At 59.0% G+C, this 20171-nt stretch overlaps 1 protein-coding gene across 1 annotated transcript; it reads left to right on the plus strand.

Moving 5' to 3' along the window:
* The first annotated feature begins 487 nt into the window (after positions 1-487).
* On the plus strand, positions 488-19962 carry LOC125918153 ((E3-independent) E2 ubiquitin-conjugating enzyme-like). The gene is made up of 16 exons (XM_049624193.1): positions 488-618; positions 1137-1281; positions 9082-9291; positions 9395-9505; positions 11581-11678; positions 11992-12055; positions 12730-12873; positions 13300-13409; positions 13539-13689; positions 13936-14408; positions 14785-14939; positions 15209-15321; positions 15414-15542; positions 16162-16251; positions 17333-18029; positions 18299-19962. The coding sequence occupies exons 1-16, from the start codon at positions 488-490 to the stop codon at positions 18637-18639; spliced, it is 3162 nt and encodes a 1053-aa protein (XP_049480150.1). The 3' UTR covers positions 18640-19962.
* Positions 19963-20171: the final 209 nt, after the last annotated feature.

Below are 20171 nucleotides of genomic sequence, written 5' to 3' on the forward strand. Positions count from 1 at the left end.
TTTGGGAAACAAGCAGAGGTCGGTTGTGGGTCCAGGGAGGGTATGTTTCTTCCACGTGGGGTCCCTTACGGTTGGAGAGTGGGCCTGGCCCACCCCACTGGACCCGGAGACAGTCCCTTTGAGCTATTTCTCCTCCTCCCTTGTCGCCTTTAAAGTGCTAGTTAGAATAGCCAGGTTTGGGGGTAGTGTTTTCAGAATGCCTATTCTCAGAATACCCTCCTGGGGCTTTGGACTGAGCAGTGCACCTGGGACAGGGCTGTCCCTCCCTCTATCCTGATACCCTCTCTGTCGAGACCCTCTGTTACGTGAAGACGGCGTTCCGTGCGCACGGGTCACCCGGAGAGCAGAGATGTTGTCAACATGTGGACTCCCAGGCGGCAGAGCTGGGGTGGGACCTGGGAGTCTGCATTTCAGTAAGCTCTGGGAAGATGGCGGGGCTGCCGTCAGGGGCCACACCGAGTCAGCACAGTTCTCGTTGGCCAGCGCCATGCCCGAGGGCTGCGCCGTAGGTCACGCTTGCCAGATGAGGAAGGGCAAGTTTGCAAAACCGGCTCTGGAGTGCTCTTGCCAGGGCGGTCTTGGGCAGCTCACCTGCCTCTCCAAGCCCCCCGGACTCCGGTAATGGTGGAGCCCCTTGTAGAGGCTGTGAGGTCTGCAAGGGGCAGAGCGTGTGGCACTCCTCCCTACACTGTGCAAGCTCAGTAAAGGTCTGTCGTTCCCTGAGCCGACCTGACATCAGGTGGTGGAGGTCTGGAAGGCAGCGATGAGGCCATGAGCCCTCTCTGCGCCTGGACAGTTGGCCTGCGGCGTGCTTACCCCCAGGGATGCCCAGCAGCCCTAGGACAGCAGCCTGGCCCCAAGAACAGAAGAAGAAGTCGTGTTTACTGTTTCCTTTTCTACCTTTTAGTCGTGCTCCTTGAGGAGGGAGGTTTCCTCCTAAAGCTTCCTGTTTGTACCCTCCCTTCAAATCCAGGAGTCATGGGCGGTTTTGTTCTATGTCCCTGCGGCCTCTTGCCACCGAATGCACGCACCGCACCCCAAACATCACGGCATCTATAGAGACCCAGCCCTGCTGCCCAGGCTCCAGCTGGCCTGCCGCGGGCGCAGCTCCCCAGTCCTGCCCCCTCACTTCGCAGGCAGTTGGACTCGGTCCCCTTGCTCTGCCCCCTGGGGCAGGCTGTGCCTCCCAGGCCATTCCAGCAAGCTGGCAAGCTGCAGCTGCACTTTCCAGGCAGTGATGCAGTCATGCCGCATTGCCCAGCCCAGATTGCGGTGTCTGGGGTGTGGGATCAAAGAGGGAGCTCCCTGGGGACAGTGCTGCCCCCGGGGGCTGAGAGCACAGAGGCCTGGCCAGTTTTCATCTGACGCAGAGGAGGTGGTGGACATCCCTTGCCTGTATCTCTGGTGGTTAGTTCCTGTGCAGCCTGGCCCTTCCCACCTTCTCCCACCAACCATCCAGAAACAGGAGTTTTTCTTCTCCCTACCCAGCTAAGCAGTGTATGTGTATGTATTGTGTATAAATGTTTGCACGTATTTTCATTTTTTCTCCCCATCTAAATGTATGTGCATATTCCTACAGATTTTTATTCTTGTCTCATTCTGAATCTATAGAAAACACTAAAAAATTATGGAATTAATTGACCTCAGTCTTTGGCTTTAGCAGAACTTCCGATGAATAATTTCCACGATTAATAGGATTTTCTGGTTAGGGGCACTGACCTTTGTCTTTTCTTCCATACTGCCCAGACATTTCCAGCTGTTCTCTCCTCCCCATGCATGGGAGGCCCTCTGGCCATTTGTGTTTTGCTGGTAAAACCTTCTGTCCTCAGGTGGGCAGCTTGCTGATTGCTGGGTTGTCCGGGGCTGGCCACATGATGGTCACCTGCTCTGAGAAAGGCCTTACCCTGGCATATGCTAGAATCCCTGACCAGTCACATCCCCAGACCCAGTGTGAACGGGGAATTCGGGCTCACGTGCCATTTCCTCTCACTTCCGGTTTTCCGGTTCTGAAAGCCACCATACTGACGTTTGTAAGTAATGTCACAGAGTTCGAGGTTCCCCACTCCCACAGTGCCTACGTGTGAACATACAGATCTGGGGTTTTTTGTTTGTTTGCTTGTTTTTGGCTCCAGACCAGCTTCTGATGAGCTGTTTCTCCTGGATGCAACTGGCCAAAACCATAGCCAGAGAGAACCAGTAGAGCCGGGCACAGGCACCGGGCAGATAGGTAGGCAGGGTGGGGGCTCTCAAGCTTCTTGAAAGTGACCCACTGTAGAATATTAAATTTTACATCATGATTTAAAAGTTTATTTATTTTGAGAGAGAGCTTGAGCAGGGGGAGAGGCAGAGAGAGGAAATCCCAAGCAGGCTCCGCTCTGTCAGCTCAGAGCCCACCTTGGGGCTCGAACTCACGAACTGGGAGATCATGACCTGAGCCAAACCAACAGTTGGACGCTCAACCAGCTGAGCTGCCCAGGTGCCCCTAAATTGATTTCCTGACTAATGGGTCACAGCCCACAGTTTGGAAAACACTGCTCTAGAGAGCATTCCATTCATTCTGGGATTTCCAAAACTTTTCTAGAAGTCCTCACTGCAGGACAAACTTCCCAGTCTGGCATAATTAGCTTCTCTGGCCACCCAGTTGCAGTTACCTCGGGGAGGGGAAAGGGTTAAGGCCACTGGACCATCCCCCTCCCCACCCATCTCCGTGCCAGGTGCTCGTAAATTCTTTAAAGGCAGTGTTCACTCCTTGTACATTTGGATGTTGTCTCTAGCCCTGAACCTACAGGAAGCTCTAAAGAAATTAAATGGCCTCCATCCTAGGTGTCAGCAAAGTTCATGGTGAATGATTTCCTCTGTTCTCACCTCCCCAAACGGAAGCCGGCGGAGCACGTGTGTGTGCACTCACCAGCATGCCCCCTCTACTGCTGGGTTCCCCCCCACCCCCCCACCCAGTGCGGCGTGGTGCTTGCAGTAGACCCAGCCCACAGGCAGTGTGGCTAGGCCCTTCAGGCTCGGGGACAGCATCAAAAGTGTGTGTGACACTGAAGGGGTGGGGGTCTGCTTAGGAGGCCCTGGGGTCCTCGTCACAAGTGGAAGCCCCTGTTGACCTGTTTCATCCTTCTCCAGTACGGCTTGGACTCAGCCTCGGCTCAGGCTGTATGGGGTTGTTACCCCCTTGGGAAGTAATAAGCCTTTAGAAATTTCCAGTGCTCGTCTGACCTCATATTCCTTTCAGGACTCTGTTCTTTGAGTCCTGGCCTAGGTAAACAGCCTGATTCCTACGTGCGTCTGCTGGGCCACGCTGCCCTCCACCTCCCCTCACCGGGCAAAGCAGCAGCGTAGCTCAGAAGATTCTGGTTTCCTTGCTGAGCACCATGAGGCCCCTGAGCGGTCTCCCCGGGGTCTCGGGCCTGGCTCAGTCGAGGGGAGTGTAGTAAAACCTCACTCTGAATATAAACCCAAGCTGGGCCCGCTGCCGGCTGTCCCCGGTTTTCCACTTGCTCACCAGGGCACCGTGAGGGGCTGGCAGCCAGCTTGTCCTTGTGATCTGAGACTTTATTAGGTGCCCGTGGGTGCTTGGCATGATGCCGTACCTTTTGTGTTTGAAGCTCTTTCTGGTTGTAAGTTGAGAGTCTGGTGGTGAGAATATCACTGCCCCCGGCCCCCCCCCCCCCCAGCAAAGACCAGGTTGGTTTTTCTCGGGTGGTACTTAAGGAGATCTACCCACTTCGCTTGTGTTGTGGCCCTCGCCAGAGTCTGACAGGAGATGGCGGTGGCTGGTGGGCGGGTTCCAGCCCTGACACAGATGCTCAGGTACCTTTAAGGCCCCTCCTTTGCCTTTTGTTGGGGACTTTCTGCCGCTTCCCCTCTCACACTGGGGGCCCCTGTGCTCGGGCTCCTGACCAGGAACAAAGCCACTTTTTTTCCCCAGAGCAAGTGCTTGGCCTCCGCTGAGCAGGCCAGCCCTTACGGCCACCCAGTCCTACGGATGTGACGTTCGGTCCGCTTGAAAGCAGCTTCTTGCATTTTCAACCTGTTGATCAGCCTCAGTTTGCCTTTTTCTACTCTTGAAACAGTTTGATATCGTGAATTTGGGCTCCTCCAGGTCAATAAAGAGCAATGTTATGAGTGAGGGTCTAGACCAAGGATTGCAGGACCAGCTCGTGTTTCTGTCGTGTTGTCAGTGGTGGGCCCCGAGACCCCAGCTCAGAAGCAGTGTGCACCTCGGGTGGGGGGCAGGGAGAGGAGAGTAGTCCTCCTGGTCAGAGCAGAGCTCCGTGGGGCTCAAATGGAGGTGATGGAAGTGCCTAGCCTCCCTGCCGTGTTGCCTTTTCCCTGTGATCTGTGTTGCTTCCCAACTATGAGCTCTGCCTTCTTTCTTAAAAAAAAAAAAAAAAATTTTTTTAATGTTTTTACTTATTTTTGAGACAGAGAGAGCATGAGCAGGGGAGGGGCAGAGAGAGAGGGAGACACAGAATCCGAAGCAGGCTCCAGGCTGTCAGCACAGAGCCCGACGCGGGGCTCGAACTCACAGACCGTGAGATCATGACCTGAGCCGAAGTCGGACGCTTAACCGACTGAGCCACCCAGGCGCCCCAGTGAGCTCTGCCTTCTGATGAGACTGTATGGAGGGCGATCCTTTCCCCCAGTGCTCTTGTCTCCCTCCTGCCACCATTCTGGGGGCAGCCTCAGGGCTTCTCAGCCTCAATGCAGCTGATGCTTTGGGCCAGCGCATTCTTTGTCATGGCATCAGGGATAATAGGGTGGGGGGCTGTCCTGTGCTTCCTTGGACGTTTAGCAGCATCCCTCCCCACTGTGTACCAGAAACCCCTTTTCCCAGTGGTGACAGTGAAATGAAAAATGCCTCCAGACACTCCAAATGTTCTCTGGGGAGCAAAGTCGCCCCCAGTTGAGAACCACTTGGCTAACTGGTCTCCCTACCCCTCTTTACAGCCGGCAGCCAGAGGATCCTTTTAACGTTATTGTCATGCACGCGCTCTGCTCCGAGCTCTGCTCCGAGCCCCGCACTGGATGGAATGGGTCTTTGTCCAAGGCCTGAACGCGCCAGCCTCATCTGCTTACTGCCCTCCTTGCTGGTCATAGAACACGCAGGCCCACAGGGTCTTTGCGGCAGCCTTTCTCTCTGCTTGGAAAGCTCCCCGCCTTCTTGTACTCAGATCTCCGGTCAGATGGCACCTTGGCGTGACCTTTCCTGACCAGCCTTGAAAAGAACTCACTCACTGGGGTGCCTGGGTGGCTCAGTTGGTTAAGCATCTAACTGTTGATCTCAGCTCAGGTCTTGATCTCAGGGTCGTGACTTGAAGCCCCACGTTGGGCTCTGCATCGGGCATGAAGCCTACTTTAAAAAGTAAATAAAAGGGGCGCCTGGGTGGCGCAGTCGGTTAAGCGTCCGACTTCAGCCAGGTCACGATCTCGCGGTCCGTGAGTTCGAGCCCCGCGTCGGGCTCTGGGCTGATGGCTCGGAGCCTGGAGCCTGTTTCCGATTCTGTGTCTCCCTCTCTCTCTGCCCCTCCCCCGTTCATGCTTTGTCTCTCTCTGTCCCAAAAATAAATAAAAAACATTGAAAAAAATTTAAAAAAAAAAAAATAAAAAGTAAATAAAATAACTCACTCACTCTTGCTTCCTCCCCTCCCTGGTCTCTCACCCCTGCCCCTGAGTTGCCTTTTTTTTTTTTCTGTATGGAACTTAGCACCGCCTGACCCGTGTGTGCACTCACACGCGTGCGTCTCCTCCTTGCGCTAGAGCTTAAGCTTTGTGAGAGCAGGCACTTGTCTCCCCAGCGCCTGGCCCATGGCCGGTGCTCAGTCATCATTGTTCAGATGAGTCACCTCCTCTGTGAGGCCTGGCTCTCCTCCCGCAGGGCAGCGCCAGCGTCGCTGTTTCCAGAGCAGGCGGGGGGGAGCAAACGACGTCCCACAGTCGTGTCCCAAAATCGTCTGAAGTAATGCACGCTCCCTTTAAAAGCCATCCACAGTCCCTTCTCATTCGGAGACAGGTCAGCATTTTGGTGTGGTATCTTTTTTCTCCCCCCTGTTCAGAAGCCTCTGGCAGCTGCACTCTCAAAAAATGTTGATAGTCCCCTCCTCAGAGGTTGTTCAGCAATTTAGAGACCTGTCCATCCCCCACCTCAGATCCCACTCCGGTAACGAGTTTTCGGCAACTGCAGTCAGGGTGTACCTACCAGAAAATCACTGGTAGGTTTTGCCTCGCGGCTGGTTCAGCTCCAGAGCCCGGCATTTTCCTAGAGCGGGCACAGCGCCCTCTAGTGCTGGCCTCCAGTGCCCGCCGTCTGGGTGCCCGATCTCTGCATCCCCGGCCCAGGAATGAATACAGCGCTGATCCGCTGTCTTCCACTGTGATGGACCTTCCAGGAACGTGTTTTACTCGCTTCTCATTTTTGCGGCTCCAGGGAGGGTTGGGCTTTTTGTGCGGTTAAGAGAATGGCCCCTGGAGCCAGATTGAGTTCAAGTCAAGGTCCACCTCCGTGGAGCTGTGTTTTCTTTCTGTCTCCGTTTACTTCTCTGTAACATGGGAATGGCCGGAGCAGTGTGCTTCGGAGCTCCCTGGAGGACCTCACAGGTTACAACACACAAAGCACCGAGGAAGCTGCTTGTCGCACTTGGGCGGTGCCGTGGGCAGAGGACTCCAGAGCTCCCGAGCCCCCGGGAGCACTGAGGTGCCTCCCAGAGTGGGGCTATGGAGAGCCTTCGCGATGCAGGTAGCACGTGACGGGAGTGGGGCGAGGAAAGGAGAGCGTTTGGAAGGACCTGTGCGGTGGAGAGGCGCCTAGGAGGGGGAGGACTGGCTTGTGTGGACACAGGCGGTGCCCCGTGTGGGTGGGACGTAGGGAGCTGGGGAGGAAGGTTGTGAAAGATCAGCGAGAGCCTTGCAGGTTGATCTAAGCCCTTCCAGACGCCCTTCTCTCACCGTCTGGAATTCCCGAGGGAAGGCTATGTAGCCAGACCCGTGGCCGCCACACCCCTTTCTCCTCCCTGCCGTTCCCACTCCGCTCCCCTCCCCGCGTTGTCAGGGCTTTGGAGAAATGTCACTCCTTGTCACAGAGGGTTAGAAGGGCCTGAGGACCAGGTGGGGAGGTCGGCAGAGCCATACCCAGAGGCCGGTGTTTGCTCCCCAGCTCCCCTCTCCCAAGAACACCGTGAACTGCTGCCCTGCCGCCTTCCGCACGGGCTCACGAAGGCAGGGTGGAGGAAGCCCACCTCTGGCCTTGCAGTGACGCCAGCCTTCACCCACGTGCCGTTCCCGCTCTGGCCTCGGAACGGTCGCCTCGGTCCCACCCACCCACCCTCAGGAGCAGCGTCCCTCGGGCCAGGGTGCCGCGAGGCCGGGCGGCGTGCCATCACAGACTACACTGATTCGGGAGCTGGGCCTGTGCCCGTCCCTTCCCTGAAGCTCTGTCGGGCCCGACACAGACCCCTCGGTGGGGACGTGATCTGCAGACTCAACTTGGGGCTGGCTCTCCTCAGGGATCCCCGGGCAGATAAGGCGGCCTGTGCCCACGGCCAGGGCTCACACCAAGGGTAGCACCCCTGTGTCCCACACAGCGCAGCCCCTCTCCCATTGGATTTCCTGGCACTGTAACTTTGGTTTCTATGGCAACTTGGGAAGATCTGCAATTGTGGCTTTTGAAGTCTAAAATGGGAGCAGAGGTTTGAGATAGGGTGGGACAGCACTGAAAATACCATGACCCAGACCAGAGCTCTGGGCACAGAGGGTTACAGGATAAGAAGTTCTTTGAGTTAGAAAAGTGGCCCCATCATCACGGCAGACCCTGAGCAGAGCTCCTTGTGGCCCCTCACAGCCTCCTGGGGTCTTTGAGCAGAGGGAAGAAGAGCCTGACCTCAGAGGGCCTTCAGCCTGTGCCCTGGGAGACAGCAGATCTGGCATTAGCTGAGCACTTACTGTGTGCCCGGTGCCCTGTGACCGTCTGTGCTTTCATTGCCTTTGTGATCCCCTCCACCACTCCCAGACGGCTGCTCTCACGTGTGAACGTAAGTGACTTTCCTGAGGTTTCAGAGCTGGCACGTGTAAGTGTCTGGCTCAGGGACCCCTGATTTTAACCCCCGGGCTTACTCTTAGCTGGATCATGGGCTTATATTCCCAGGTAGGAGAATCTCCATCGCTTGTCGATAATGGGGCCCGTCGCTTCCTCCTTTACTTTTTTGTAAATCACATCATCCTACTGATAGCAGGGTTTGTGTCAGCCATCGTTGCCAAAATTTCGGTGACCTTGAGCCGGTGTCTCAGTTCTCCTTCCGTGGAGTTCACCTTTCCCTGCCCCAGGCCTTGCACTGGGGGAGTGAGCCTGAGGAGTCTGAGGTTGGGTGTTGTTTGAGAGAATAGCTCTCGCACCCCTGTGGTTTGGGGTCTCGGAGGTGCCCGTCCAAAGGAGGTGGGCGGTCAGAAACTCGCCCGGTACCGTGACTCAGTGAAGCATTCCCGAGGGGCGTCCCCGACCACCGTCTTGCGGCCGGGCCGTTGGAGGGGGATCCCGTGCCTGGCAGAGGTGGGGGTCAGCCCTCGAGGGGCCCTGGCTGTCCGCTCAGAGGAGGCTGTGCCTGGCCGGCTGTGAAGGGATGGGTCCGGTGCTCGCCGAGCAGTTGGCGGGGCTCCAGAGCCGGCCGTCGCGAGGGCTCCCCCGCGGTGCTGTGCTCGGCTCTGCGGAGCAGTAGATAAGGAGCAGGCTGCGGCTGGTCGGAAAGGATAGCCCAGATTACAAGGTCGTGTCAGGCGATAGCGGGCGTCAGGGTGACCCACGTGGCCCGGTGTCACGCCGCTCCTCCACCCCCTGTAACTCAGCGCTCAGTGGGGGCGCAGGCAGGCACTCGCAGAAAGTAGGAAAAGGATGTCACTCCTAGCAAAGCGGTCTTGCTGTGTGACGGGCTGTTGAACCTGTCATTTGAAGGAGGCCTTATGTGATCTGTCATTTAGGCACGCTTCTCGGTATGATCGAAACGACCTTCGGTCACCATACTGTTTGCCTTTGGAGCTCCAGGAGGTAGCGCCTGGAGTTCTGTCTGTCAGTCCGGCTGCCGTTAGAGGGTGTGTGGCGCTGGCCAAAGCCGTGCTCGGCACTTGGGGTTTGTGTGCTTGGCTGTCTGTGTGTCACAGCGTAGTCAGAAGTTGGGGGGGAACGCACCCCGTGATGACATCAGAGGCCATTCTGTCACACCGTGTTCTCTTTCTCAGCTGAAGCTAGAGGACCGCTCTGTGGTGCCCCGGGACGTGGTCCGGCACATGCGATCCACCGTGAGTGTTGGTGCGGGGGTTGCCTGGGGAGTGTCTGGGCCGGGTCTGCCCTGGCGGCCGGTGCCGTGCGCCTGCTCGGGCCTGGATGCCTTCTCCTCCCCAGGACAGCCAGTGCGGCACCGTGATCGACGTCAGCATCGACTGTGCCGTCAAGCTCATCGGCACCAACTGCATCATCTACCCCGTCAACAGCAAGGACCTGCAGCACATCTGGGTGAGCGGCCCCGCCCGCCGGTGACCGCCCTCTGCTGTCTGTCCGGTTGTCCCCACGCGCACCACACCTTCCGGGCACCTTCCCGGGGCGGGCTCGCCTGAGTGGCGCTCCTTGTGAGGAAGCCGTGCAGACGTGAGGTCGGGACACCTCCCTGTGCCTCCGGCACGCATTGCTGGTGGGGTTTTCCTTCCCTCGCTCCCTTTCTTCTTTAACACTCTGTTTTGAAAAAACAAATTTCTTCCTTAGTTTCTTTTTTAAGTGATTTCAAACTTAGGGAAAGCTGTACGTTCCCATGCTCCCTGTGTCACTGGGCTCCTTGGCGGTGAACCTTTCCCTCCGTTTGCCCCATCACCTTCCTCCTCCCTTCCCCACATTTCCTTCTGTCTCCCTAGTCTTTTCTCTGACACGCTGGAGAGCAAGCTACAGACACAGCGCCCCACGGGCCTGAAGCACTACGGTGCGTACTTCCCCAAACCTGGAACCTGTCTTTCAGCCCCCCGTTCAGGAAGGTGGCACTAGCACGCATCTCTCCGACCCAGAGACCCCATCCGGCTGTTCCAACGGCCTTTCCCCTCCGATCCGGGACTCCATTCAGAAGCACACTTTGCATTCGGTTGTCAGCCCTTTGATTCCTCATCTGGAACTGCTCCCCAGTCTTGCTTTGTTGTCCACGCCCTGGTACCTTCCAGTGGCTGACCTGAGCGCGGAGCCGTGTCATCGGCCTCCTGACCAGACTCAGACCCCGCATCCTTGTCAGGACCGCCCCAACAACACCCAGAGCTCTTCCTGGCCCGTGACATCCAGCGGCCACAGTAGGGGTGGTCGTCGTGATCCCGGCAGTATTGGTGTCTGCCCAGCCTCTCCACAAGGTCACCATTTACACCACCTTTGCAAGGGATTCTGCTCTGGGGAGAGATGCCTCAGGGTTGCGTCAATAACCTGTTACTTTTGAAACCCTGGTCCACCAGCCCAGCCTCGGTTAGCACTTCCCACCCGAGCCGGCCAGCTTTGCGGGGAGGTGCTCCGGGGTTGTGTCCATAATTGCTGAGACCCCGATCCGCCAGCCTTAGCCTCCGTTAGCAATTCCCACCTGAGCCGGCTAGCCCTCTAATGCTTGCCGAGTGGTGATTTGATGGCACGGTGGCTTCTTGTCCTTTTTATTAGTTGGCATTCTGTACGGAAGAGCTTCACTTTCAGCCTCGTTCGTTTAATTCTTTTTACGTCGGTACGGACTCCGAGGTCCCCTTCTGTTCGGTTGGTTGCAGTCCATCACTGCCAGTGTTTTGTTGCTTAAATTATTGCAGATTTGGCCAGTAAGCGCCCCTTCAAGCTGATATCTGTGTCCTTTCGACACTTTCCCATCCTGGGTCTTGTTTTTGGTTTTTGTTTTGTTTTGTTTTGTTTTAAGCACCTTCTTACTTTCTACCTCTTCTGATCCGGCCCTGGAATCAGCCATTTCTCCCAAGAGCCTTGGTTCCTTTCAGAGGGGAATGGCATTTTAAACAGAAATCTGGCTGTGTGCAGGGCATACGGATCGCCAGCAGGGCCTCTCAGGACCACACCAGGAGATGCCTGTGTGTGTACCCGGAGGCACGTCTGAATTTGTCAGCACCTCTTCTACGCACACATGAAAATATGTGATTTTGTCTCAATACTTCTAGTTCCGTTTGAGCAGCTCAGGTTCGTTCTTTCCTTTCCCCTTTTCTGTGTGAGTGAGAACCTTTCCCAGCAGGGAGACACTTGCTTACGTATCGCTTACTTGTCCACGTAACCACCCTCCACCTGCCACCTCCACAGCCCACTCCTGCCCCGGAGCCCTGTGTCCTCGGAGGCTCCGTGGCCTCGGCACAGGTCTCTCGTTGCCGCCAGGCAGACCCACCCCGCCCCCCGCCACCCCCTCCTCCGACCTGGGAGGGGGAGCCGGGGTGCAGCGTAGAACTCGGGGCGGGGGGGGGGGGGGCGGCTCAGGCAGCGAGCTCCTCGGATCCCTCCTCCTCCGTCTCCGGGCAAAGAGGAGCTGGTGGGCTGCACACCAGTGCCTCCCGCTGCCTCTCACACCGCGGCCCGGTCCACAGCCCTTCATGTACGGGGACTACATTGCCTATGACTGCTGGCTGGGGAAGGTCTATGACTTAAAGAACCAGATCATCCTGAAGCTGTCCAACGGTGCCAGGTACACGGCTCACCCGTGATACGGGGCCACGCTCTGCAGGGGCCACCCGCGGGCCGGGGAGGGCCGAGGGTGTCTTCTCGTGGGGCCTGCGGTGACGCGCGCTGCTGGCTCTGGGGGCCCGCCCCTGGGCTGGTCTCCTGTCGCCCTGGCCTAATTTAGAGCATCTGTTAGGGGTTGGTGCTTTATTTTCGATAATTTTTAATGGTAGTCAGTACTCAGGGGTCGGGGCCTTGTTTGTGTCGGGGGAACCACTTGGGCCGGTGTGACCGTCATTGTGCCCTGGTGGAGACCAAACCCGTGTTCGCCGTTTCAGGTGCTCCATGAACACAGAAGATGGCGCCAAGCTCTATGACGTCTGTCCCCATGTCAGCGACTCTGTACGTTTGCTCCACCCAGGCAGGCTTCTCCGGGGGCGGGCTTGGAGGGGACAGAGTCTCTTGTTCCTCTGCCCTCTGGGCCGCACAGGAAGAAGGACTTCTTAGCAGAGAGCTGCGAGCTGGCCCGGGCTAAGCAGACGCTGCTTCTAGGCAGAGTGGTTTCCTAGAAAGGGGGTGGGTGCGTACCAAAAGGTCTAGAAGCCTAGACCTGGACAGAAAGTATTAGAACTTCTCTTTGCCTTTTGTTAACTGTATGTTTTCTTTAACAAATAGCCACTCTTCAGTATTAGAGTAGTACGCTGTGTTGTTACAGTTGGATATTTTAGAACGATAGTATATGACTGTTTATAAGTAAGTATGGGAAGGGCGCATGATCAGGCCGGTGTGGGGACTCCTGCCCTCTAGAGCCCTCGAAGTGTCACCCTTGACCGACAACACTGACCTGGCCTGAGAGCTTGTTGGAATGAGTCAGGTGTACATTCTAGTGAGCTCCCTGGGTGATTTATGTGCATTTTAGATGTGATGCGTGCTGCTCCGGAGCCCTAGGGTCTGTCTTAGCTTAGAGGGCTGGGGAGCATGCAGGTGTGAGGTGAGGCAGGCGTAGATGCAGAGAGCACTGTCCCCTGGGCAGGTGCCACTCATAAGGACTTTCTCTCTGGCCCCACATCCTGCAGGGTCTCTTCTTTGATGACTCCTATGGCTTCTACCCGGGCCAGGTGCTCATCGGCCCCGCCAAGATCTTCTCTAGCGCCCAGTGGCTGTCTGGGGTCAAGCCCGTGCTCAGCACGAAGAGCAAGTTCCGCGTGGTGGTGGAAGAGGTAAGGCTGGGGTGGGGCCGGGGCCTCAGCCTCTGCGCCCTGGTGCCGAGCTCTTACCACTCCCTTGCTGTCTGCTCGGAGGACCAAGAGGCCCCTTAGCCCTCTTGATCTGAAAGGGCTTTAAGGATAGAGGGAAGCCAGGGCGTGGTCTTGGGGTAACTGCTAGGCAGGTGTCCCCCAGCCTGACCCAGCAAGGTGGCACAGCGGTGAGTGGTGGACCCGCCGGGCCCTGACAGGGTGGGGATCCGTGGGGTGAGGCTGTAGTTGTTACAGGCGGGGCCTGCTCTGGGGGTGTCCTACTTGGTCGTAGGCCGTGAAGATCCGTCTGGCTTCCTGCTCCGGAGGTCAGGTGGGCTCCGGGCAGCTGCTTAACTGAGAAAGCCGTCAAGCTGCCGACTAAGGCCCTGTCCCACCCGCCATCCCCAGGTGCAGGTCGTAGAGCTAAAAGTCACATGGATTACCAAGAGTTTCTGTCCAGGGGGCACGGACAGCGTCAGCCCCCCGCCCTCTGTCATTACCCAGGAAAACCTAGGCAGGTGAGTGGCTCCAGCATGCCCACTCCAGCGACCCCGGTAGCGTGCCCCGCTCGTGTCTCTGGACCCAAGTGAGAGCCGTGGGGGGGCCGAGATCACCGTTGGTCCAGCCCTCGCTTCTCTCCCTCCCAGGGTGAAGCGTCTCGGATGCTTTGACCATGCTCAGCGGCAGCTTGGGGAGCGCTGTCTGTATGTCTTCCCAGCCAAGGTAGAGCCGGCCAAGATTGCCTGTGAATGTCCAGAAAAACACTGCGCCCAGGGGGAGGGCTCTATGGCCAAGAAGGTACGTCCTTGGGGTTGGGATAGGTGGGCGTTTGAGGAACCGGCCGGCCGTGAGCTATTTCCACGGCCGGGAAGGACGGTCTGTGCTTTAGGCCTTGGGGGGCAGCCCCGATCACCTTGCAGGCCACCTCGATGTGTATCGCTGCCCCCCTCCCCCCAAGCTGCCTGGGTGTCCCACATGCCCAGGGTGGGGCCAGGGGCGCCCTGCTGCTCCACAGCCCCCGTGCCTCCTGCTCCGCCCTCATAGGTGAAGCGCCTGTTGAAGAAGCAGGTCGTGAGGATCATGTCCTGCTCCCCGGACACGCAGTGCTCCCGAGACCATTCCATGGAGGACCCGGGAAAGAAAGGAGCGGCCAAAGCCAAGAGCGAAACGGGGTCCGTCAGCCCCGAGGAGACGCCCGATGGGGCCGCCAGCCCGGTGGAGATGCAGGATGAGGGCCCAGAGGAGGCCCAGGACGCGGGGGAGCAGCTGCCCCCCTTCCTGCTGAAGGAAGGTGGCGACGACAGGCTGCACTCGGCAGAGCAGGACGCGGACGACGAGGCCGCCGATGACACGGATGACACCAGCTCGGTGACCTCCTCTGCCAGCTCCACCACCTCCTCCCAGAGTGGCAGCGGCACAAGTAGAAAAAAGAGCATCCCCTTGTCTATCAAGAACTTGAAGCGGAAACACAAGCGGAAGAAGAATAAAATCACTCGTGACTTTAAGCCGGGGGACAGGTAAACCCAGAGGTGCCCTCTCCCTCCTGGCTGAGTGTCCGGCCCGAGGCTGTCCGTGTGGCTCCCGCACACGCGAGCACAGTCTGCGAGCCCCACGCAGGCTCGGGGGGGTGCCCAGCTGAGGCCGCGTAGGTGCCTGGCCTTGGCCTGCGTGGAGAGGAGAGCTCTGGGAGTGGGGCCGGCAGGTGGCGTGGAGGCACCGTGTGGGCCCCGAGCCTGGCCTCCGGGACCGCGTTCACCGGGCTCTCCCAAACGAGGCCTCAGAGGAGGTCCCGGGGCACGGGACGTGCGGGGGAGCATTCACGGACCTGTCTTTCCTCCTTCTTTCCTTGCCTGTTGCGTGCGGCCCGGCCGACCGGATGCACCGCGCCTGCAGGGTGGCGGTGGAGGTGGTGACCACCATGACCTCGGCAGACGTGATGTGGCAAGACGGCTCCGTGGAGTGCAACATCCGCTCCAACGACCTCTTTCCCGTGCACCACCTGGACAACAACGAATTCTGCCCCGGAGACTTTGTGGTGGACAAGCGAGGTAGTGCTGGCCCCAGAAGGCCGCCCAGCCGAGGGCCCGGGCAGCGCTTGGGAGGGAGGGGCCGGACGGAGGTCTCGGGCTCAGGGAGGAGACGCCCCCTTTGAAGAACTTCTTCAAGGACTGGGGCAGCCTTCTCTGGCCTCTGCCAGCCTGGCAGAGGACACGGGTCCTGTGCCCTGTGCCCTGCGATGTAGTGGCGGCGGGGGGGGGGGGGGGTGCGCGGCAGGGCTCCTTAGCCCTCAGTCACGTTCCCTCCTCCGGTTTCCCAGTCCAGACCTGTCCAGACCCCGCCGTCTACGGCGTGGTGCAGTCTGGGGACCACGTGGGCCGCACCTGCATGGTGAAGTGGTTCAAGCTGCGGCCCAGTGGTGATGACGTGGAGGTATGCGCAGCCCCCGCGTCTTCCTTCAGGGTGGGCTCTGGTGGGCTGGCCGTAAGGCCCGTGGGCTCATGACAACCCATCCCGTGCTCCAGCTGATTGGAGAAGAGGAGGACGTGAGCGTCTACGACATTGCTGACCACCCTGACTTCCGGTTCCGCACCACGGACATTGTCATCCGCATCGGCAATACTGAGGATGGAGCTCCTCACAGGGAGGATGAGGTCTGCCTGCCCCGCCCCCACCCCAGTTCATGGCCTCCATGCCGGCTCCCCGCCCCAGGCAGCATCTGCGATCCCCGGAGTTGCCACCGGGTGGCTCCAGGAGACCAGACCTGCAGGTCTCCTCCGGGCTCCGCGTGCCCTCGCGTGCGCCTCCACAAGGATTTGCCTGCCTGTCGGGATCAGACTGCACGCAGCTGCTCCCCGAGCCCCAGTGGTTCTGTTTAGCGGGGAAGTCCGACTCCTGGTCCTGAGTGCCGTGGGGGCACCGGAGAGGCTGGGGGAGGGGGCGTCCAAGCCGTGCCTTGGCGAGCAGGTGGGAACATCAGGTGGGGTCGAGCCGAGGAAGGGCAGGAACCCCGTCCCGAGAAGGTCAGGAAGCCCAGGGAGGGCGGAATGCTGAGCGGGAAGGGAGTTAACAGGGGCTTGGTGTCTGGCTGCCGGTGCCGGAGCCAGAGGGCCCCACGCTTGAGCTGCTCACCGTGTGCGGCCTCGGGCTGGCACCCGTGTCCCTTCTCACGGCCTCGCCCTTGTCACCCATTGCCGGAGCTCCCTTTTGGAGGTGATCTGGCCCTCACCCTTCAGAGAGATGCCCCCTTGACCCTGTCCCGTTGCCCTGCAGCCATCAGTTGGCCAGGTGGCCCGTGTGGACGTCAGCAGCAAGGTGGAGGTGGTGTGGGCTGACAACTCAAAGACCATCATTCTGCCCCAGGTAAGCCCCTGCTGAGGCCCAGACCGTCACCGTGGCAGCTGGGGCTGGGAGCCGTGGCTCGTCTCCTGTCGCTGCTCACGGAACAGGGAGACAGGCTCTCGGGTCTTCCCGGTGAGGGTCTCTTCTTTGGGGCGTTTGGGTCTCAGAGAGCGCCTGAGAGGAAGGAGCTATCCCATGCAAAAGTGTGGTGTGGGCAGTCCGGAGAACAGAGGGGCAGCCCACAGCTGGCCCGTAGTCTTGTCCCACCTGGAAGGTTCCCCAGGTTGCCAGGTGTGTGCAGATTTTCACAAGCTTTCCAGATCTGCCTGTGTCCCCATCTCACTGTGCTGAGAAACACAGGTTACTTCCTATAGGAGATAGAGCCTTTCCCACCAACAGTCCTAGGAAAACTCTTCACACGTCAGCAAGAGAAAGGAGAAGAGCTGGCCCCCGGTCCCAGCCCCTGCTGGTGGGCTCTGAGCAGCAAAGCTATTCTCAGTACCGTTTCCCTCCCCCCTTGTGTGAGCTGATCTGCACGCCCCAGCTCCCCTCTCCTGGCACCTTCACGGGGTAGGGGAGGGAGTGACTCACTCACCCCCTCGTCCGGGCGGCCATTCCAGGGTACGGGAACAGGATGTGACACAGGCCAGCTCTGCTGAACCTCCCCCCGCCATTGCACGTTCTCAGCTACCCGTGCAGCCCCACGGAGGTGGCTGACCTGAATCCTCTAGGGGAGGGGCCGGATTTGCCATCAAGGTCAAATGGTGGCCAAGGGGTGCACACAGGGGCAGGGGAGGCTGGAACAGCCTTTGGCCGTTGGTTGGGGTTTTGAGCTCCCCCCCCCCCCCCCCCCCCCGCAGTGGGTGTGGGGCAGGCAGAGGCGCCTTCTAGAGACCCGGGGACCAGCTAGTGCAGAAAGACCCAACTGCAGAGTTGAGAACAGGAGAGGGGGAACGGGTGGAAGGGGCCTGCCGAGGCCTCGACGCACCCAGTCACCATCCGCTCTGAGGGTCGGGACGGGCCCCAGAGTGAGGGCCCCGGAGCGCCCAGCAGAGCCTCTCTGAATTGCCTGTCTTGGCCCCCCCCCCCCCCCGCCCCCCAGCACTTGTACAACATCGAGTCTGAGATTGAGGAGTCGGACTATGACTCGGTGGAAGGCAGCACCAGCGGGGCGTCCTCGGATGAGTGGGAGGACGACAGTGACAGCTGGGAGACGGACAACGGGCTGGTGGAGGATGAGCACCCCAAGATAGAGGAGCCCCCCATCCCGCCCACTGAGCAGCCGGCGGCCCCCGAGGAGGACAAGGGGGTAGTGATCAGCGAAGAGGCTGCCACGGCCGCCATTCAGGGGGCCGTGGCCATGGCTGCCCCCGTGGCTGGGCTGATGGAGAAGGCCGGCAAAGACGGGCCCCCGAAGAGCTTCCGGGAGCTGAAAGAGGCCATCAAGATCCTGGAGAGCCTCAAGAACATGACTGTGGAGCAGCTTCTGACAGGCTCGCCCACCTCCCCCACAGTGGAGCCGGAGAAACCGACTCGGGAGAAGAAGTTTCTGGATGACATCAAGAAACTGCAGGAAAATCTCAAGAAGACCCTGGACAACGTGGCCATCGCAGAGGAGGAGAAGATGGAGGCGATGCCAGACACGGAGCGCAAGGAGGAGAAGCCGGAGGGGCAGTCACCCGTGAAGGCCGAGTGGCCCAGCGAGACCCCGGTGCTCTGTCAGCAGTGCGGCGGCAAGCCCGGAGTCACCTTCACCAGCGCTAAGGGCGAGGTCTTCTCAGTGCTGGAGTTCGCGCCCTGTGAGTTCACCTTGTTTTTCTTGCCGGATCTGGAGGCCGGGTGGCCAGCTGCCGCCTGAGGGGAGGAGGCCACGTCCCCGGTGTGGTCACTGGTGCCGATGCCAGGCTGGCGGGTGCGAAGCGCGTGGGGTTATCCCCCCGTCCGGGGCGCACACCCAGCAGCCGGCCGCTCCCTCGGGGCCGGGCTTCCCAAGGGCGGCAGCTGTGTTTCCAGATAGAGCTCTCAGGGGCTTGCCGGTAGCGATTGACCGCTCTTTCTTGCCTTGTAGCAAATCACTCTTTTAAGAAAATTGAGTTCCAGCCTCCGGAAGCCAAGAAGTTCTTCAGCACGGTACGGAAGGAGATGGCGTTGCTGGCTACCTCGCTGCCTGACGGCATCATGGTCAAGACCTTCGAGGACAGAATGGCAAGTAGCCCGGCGTGGGCCTGGCAGCTGCAGACGTGCTCGTGTGGGTGCTTGGTACCCGGGGGGCCGCGGGACCCGGCAGCACCTGGGAGGCCGTCCGCACCCCTCACGGGGCAGGACCCCCACACATGTGTCCGGATCGCATGGCTCCTCCCTTTCTCCCTCCTGTTAAAAGTCAGTTTTGAAGCACAGAGCTTTACCTGAGTCCTGTTCTCTTGAAATATTACAACGTTGTGGAAAAGGCGAAAGTTGCCTTTGAGCAATCCTCAGCCCGCCCCTGGGAGTCACGACTGAGTTTTGTGGGTCTCCTTATAGGAGACCCTCTTTTCATGTCTTTACCTTCTCGTGTGTCCCCGTAGACACTCCGTGTGATTTGTTTTACGTGAACAGCCCGTCCTCGTACATGTCACCTGCAGGTTGCTTGTTTCACTCAATCGGGTAATTTTTTAGACCCACCCCCCATGTTGATGGATGTCGATCCAGTTCGTTCTTTTTTAGCTACAGAATAGCGTCCCGTCACGCGGCCATGCCGCATTGCGTTTTCCACTCCTGTCTTCGTGGCTCAGGCCCAGGGTTGAGTCCTGCCACCAGAGGCCGTGTGAGCACCTCCTCGTTCCAGGCGCAGGCCAGCCCGGTCCGCCGGGCCCCTCATTTATCCAGCACGCTTACCAGGCGCCTGCTGTGTGCTGGGCCTCGTGCGAGACCCTGAACCCTACTCTGACCCGGGCCCCAGCCCAGCCCTGGTGAAAGGGGCCCCAGGACAGAAGAGAGGCGCTGTTCAGACCTTCTTGCCGCAGGCCGGAAACCACAGAGCAGGGCTGGGGTCTCCACAGGGTCGGTGCTGCTCCGGGTTCTTAACGACACTTTGGCTTGTTCTTGGATTTTAGTAAAACTTGTGAAATTCCCGGCTGGTCTCAGCTGTGCTGACAGAAGGGACTAGCATGTTTTCCAAGCCTCACTCGGAGGGACGGGGAAGTCGTGCCTTCTCTTGAGGCCCACAGGGCGGCCGCGTGGGAAAGCGCGGGAGAGGGTGCTGTCGGTCCAGTCGGCACTCCGCCCTCGCCATTCCGTCACCCCGTGTTCCGAGCGCGGGTCTGGCTGCCGATGCCGCCCCTCCGCCGGCATGCGCACAGATCTTGAGCGTCTGTGGGGCGTCTGCCCGGTGACTTAGTGACCTGAGTCTCTGGCACTCTGCCACCGTTTCTGCTGGAATTCCAGATCCCCTATCCCTCCGGTTCCCAAAAGCAGGTAGAGCCTTGCCGCCCTAGGATGTCCTTTCATTTTCTAACTGGTTGTGATTATTGTTGGTCTTCATGGGGGTGGAGGTCAGGGCAGGTGTTTTAAAGAGTAAAAATAAAAGTAACGAAGGACCCCTGGGTGACTCAGTCGGTCAAGTGTCTGACTCTTGGTTTTGACTCGGGGCGTGATCTCACAGTGGTGAGATCGAGCCAGCCCCGTCGGGCTCTTCGCTGACAACACAGAGCCTGCTTGGGATTCTCTCTCTCTCTCTCTCTCTCTCTCTCTCTCTCTCTCCTCCCACTCCCTCTCCCTCTCCCTCTCCCTCTCCCTCTCCCTCTCCCTCTCCCTCTCCCTCTCCCTCTCCCTCTCCCTCTCCCTCCATCCCTCCCCCTCTGCCTCTCCTTCGTTCATGCTCTCTCTCAAAATAGATAAATAAAAAAAACTTTTGGGGCGCCTGGGTGGCGCAGTCGGTTAAGCGTCCGACTTCAGCCAGGTCA

This window comes from Panthera uncia, unplaced genomic scaffold (assembly GCF_023721935.1).
Source record: "Panthera uncia isolate 11264 unplaced genomic scaffold, Puncia_PCG_1.0 HiC_scaffold_499, whole genome shotgun sequence".
Taxonomy (NCBI): Eukaryota; Metazoa; Chordata; class Mammalia; order Carnivora; family Felidae; genus Panthera; species Panthera uncia.

Excerpts from the sequence above, each read along its gene's own strand:
- LOC125918153 (XM_049624193.1), top strand. The coding sequence starts at position 488 with ATGCCCGAGGGCTGCGCCGTAGGTCACGCTTGCCAGATGAGGAAGGGC. Across the intron at positions 11,679-11,991 it reads AAGCTGTCCAACGGTGCCAG|GTGCTCCATGAACACAGAAG; the intron begins GTACACGGCTCA and ends TCGCCGTTTCAG. Across the intron at positions 13,410-13,538 it reads ACCCAGGAAAACCTAGGCAG|GGTGAAGCGTCTCGGATGCT; the intron begins GTGAGTGGCTCC and ends TCTCCCTCCCAG.